This window comes from Fonticula alba (genome assembly GCF_000388065.1).
Source record: "Fonticula alba strain ATCC 38817 unplaced genomic scaffold supercont2.15, whole genome shotgun sequence".
Taxonomy (NCBI): Eukaryota; order Rotosphaerida; family Fonticulaceae; genus Fonticula; species Fonticula alba.
The window spans coordinates 280,810-282,943 of record NW_009242985.1 but is presented as its reverse complement, the minus strand read 5'-3'; the positions used below and the strand labels follow the sequence as shown (position 1 = coordinate 282,943).

Sequence of the window (2,134 nt, the reverse complement as noted above, 5' to 3'; positions counted from 1 at the left end):
GCCCTCCGATGCTGCGCAGAGCAGCTCCAGCTGCGGGCGGGGGGGGGGGGGAGGCAGACCGCTTTGGTTCGAGCTGTGGAAAAAAGCCGGAATAAGAGCGGAGCAGGTGGAGGGAGGTCAGGCGGATGAAGGGCATACGCGCGCATGTGTGTATGTATGTGTGGATGTGCGTGCGTGCATGCGCATGCACCGGGCGTGTTGGCAGGGCAGGCCAGGGGCGGGGGGTGGGGCAGGGGCGAGCAGGGAGCGAGGAGGGCGCGGGAGGAAAGGAGCAGGGGAGGAGGAGAGGCGGGCATACAGGAGCAAAGAGGAGTCTGGGTGTCTGGCCGGCCCGAGCCCGGAGGCCGGGGCTGGCTTACAAAAATGCGCGTCGCCGTGCTGTCCAGCGAGGGGCCAACAGCGAGGCGGGCGATTGGTTGGGCTTTTGGGCGCCCCCCACCACCCGCGCCCCCCTGGGGAGGTGGGGCGCGGCGACCGGGACACACCTGCGCACCTTGCCGGCACGCAAGACGTGTTTCTCCGACTCCCCCCCCGGCCGGGAATGCCTCCTCACGGTTCCCCCTTCTCGTGGTGGGGGACGGCTGCGGTTGTGGATTCCCCATCGGCGCGGCCACGCCCCTCGACTCCTTGGAGCAGAGACCCCACCGCACACTCTGCGCCTGGCCTCGAGAGATCGCCGTCTCGTTTCCCCCCCCCCCCCCCCCCCCCCCCCCCCCACCTGCACCACGGGCCGTTGCCGGGCAGGTGGCGGGAGCAGCCCTGGCGGCTTCTTGCGGCCGGGCTCACGCACTTGGCCCGGGTCGCGTTCTCGCCGCAGGCGCCAGTGCACGGCGCCGCCCCGGGGCCGATACGAGGAACGACATTTTGGCGTGCGCATGATCTATCCAGGGCACATGACCCGGCGCCGAATCAGGGTTGGGCTGAGCACATTCACGGAGGGCGGGGGGGGGGGGGCGGAGGCGTGCGACGCCGGGGCTTGGCCGCTCCTCGCCCCCTCCTCCCTTTTGCCCGCCCCCCGCCAAGAGACGGGATCTCCTGGGCGCTTTCGCGGCCGGGTCGTGGTGTATATGCGCGCGTACCCACACCCACACAGGAGGCGCTCCTGGCGCGGCTGGCCGCCCGGGACAGGGCGCAAGTGCGGCGCCGCAGGAGCGCCGACCCCTGTCCTCCCCCGCGGCCGGGGCCGGGCGACCGCCGTCCCTGCGCACGCCAATGTACATTCCTCGGCCACCGGGGGATGTTTTTTTTTTTTTTCCCCGTTTGCTTCCATTTCCTGACTGGGAGTCGGGGATGGGGGCAGACCGAGATGCGGGCGGCCGCTTCGGGTGAGCGGCGTGTGTATCGGTTCGCTCCCCCCGGGCGCGCGCAGGAGGGCGCCGCCGTAGGCCTTCCATCTCTCCAGCCCACCCATCGATGACTCTCTCTCTCTCTCTCTCTCTCTCTCTCACACACACACATACACACACATACACAAGGGGGATCTGTCCAGTGGCTGGTCAGCCGGAGCCGGGTTACCCCGTTTTCCCTCCCCCCCCCCTTCTTCCCCTCGCCCCACTGTCGGCCCCCGTTGCCTCCTCCTCCCTCCCCCACCTGCTCTTTTGCACGCGCGCACGCACGCACGCACCCCACCATGAGCCCCCCCGACTGCAGCGTTTGCCGGCTGCCCATCACGGGGCAGATGATCTCGGCGTCCAACCAGGCCCTGCACCCGGAGTGCTTTGTCTGTGTGCAATGCCTGATGCCCTTCCCGGAGGGTTCTTTCTACGAGTCGCCGGAGCCCGTCAAGCGGCTGTACTGCCCGGATGACTTCCAAAAGCTTTTCGGCATGCGCTGTGCCAAGTGCGGAGAGTCCATCGCCGGGCGGTGCATCACGGCGCTGGACATGAAGTGGCACCCGGAGCACTTCTCCTGTGCCGAGTGCGGGGACGTCCTGTCCGGCTCGTCCTTCGTTCGGCGCCTGAACAAGCCCTACTGCAAGCCGTGCTCGAGCGTCCTGAAGGAGCGCGGTGCGTGATCCCTTCCCTTTGCTTCCGCCGCCTTTTTTTTCTCATTGTTGCTTCTTGCCGTGGGCGCATGCATATCCGCGCATGCATCTCCGCGCATGCATTTCCGCGCATGCATTTCCGCGCATGCA

The 2,134-nt window shown here is 68.2% G+C and overlaps 1 protein-coding gene across 1 annotated transcript in view; it reads left to right on the top strand.

Moving 5' to 3' along the window:
• The first annotated feature begins 1,531 nt into the window (after positions 1 to 1,531).
• The window catches only part of H696_05921 (hypothetical protein), a 4,926-nt gene continuing 4,323 nt past the window's right edge, over positions 1,532 to 2,134 (top strand). Inside the window, exon 1 of the mRNA XM_009499697.1 lies at positions 1,532 to 2,006. Coding sequence (XP_009497972.1) covers positions 1,631 to 2,006 — 376 coding nt within the window. The 5' untranslated portion in view covers positions 1,532 to 1,630. The remainder of the gene's footprint in view (positions 2,007 to 2,134) is intronic.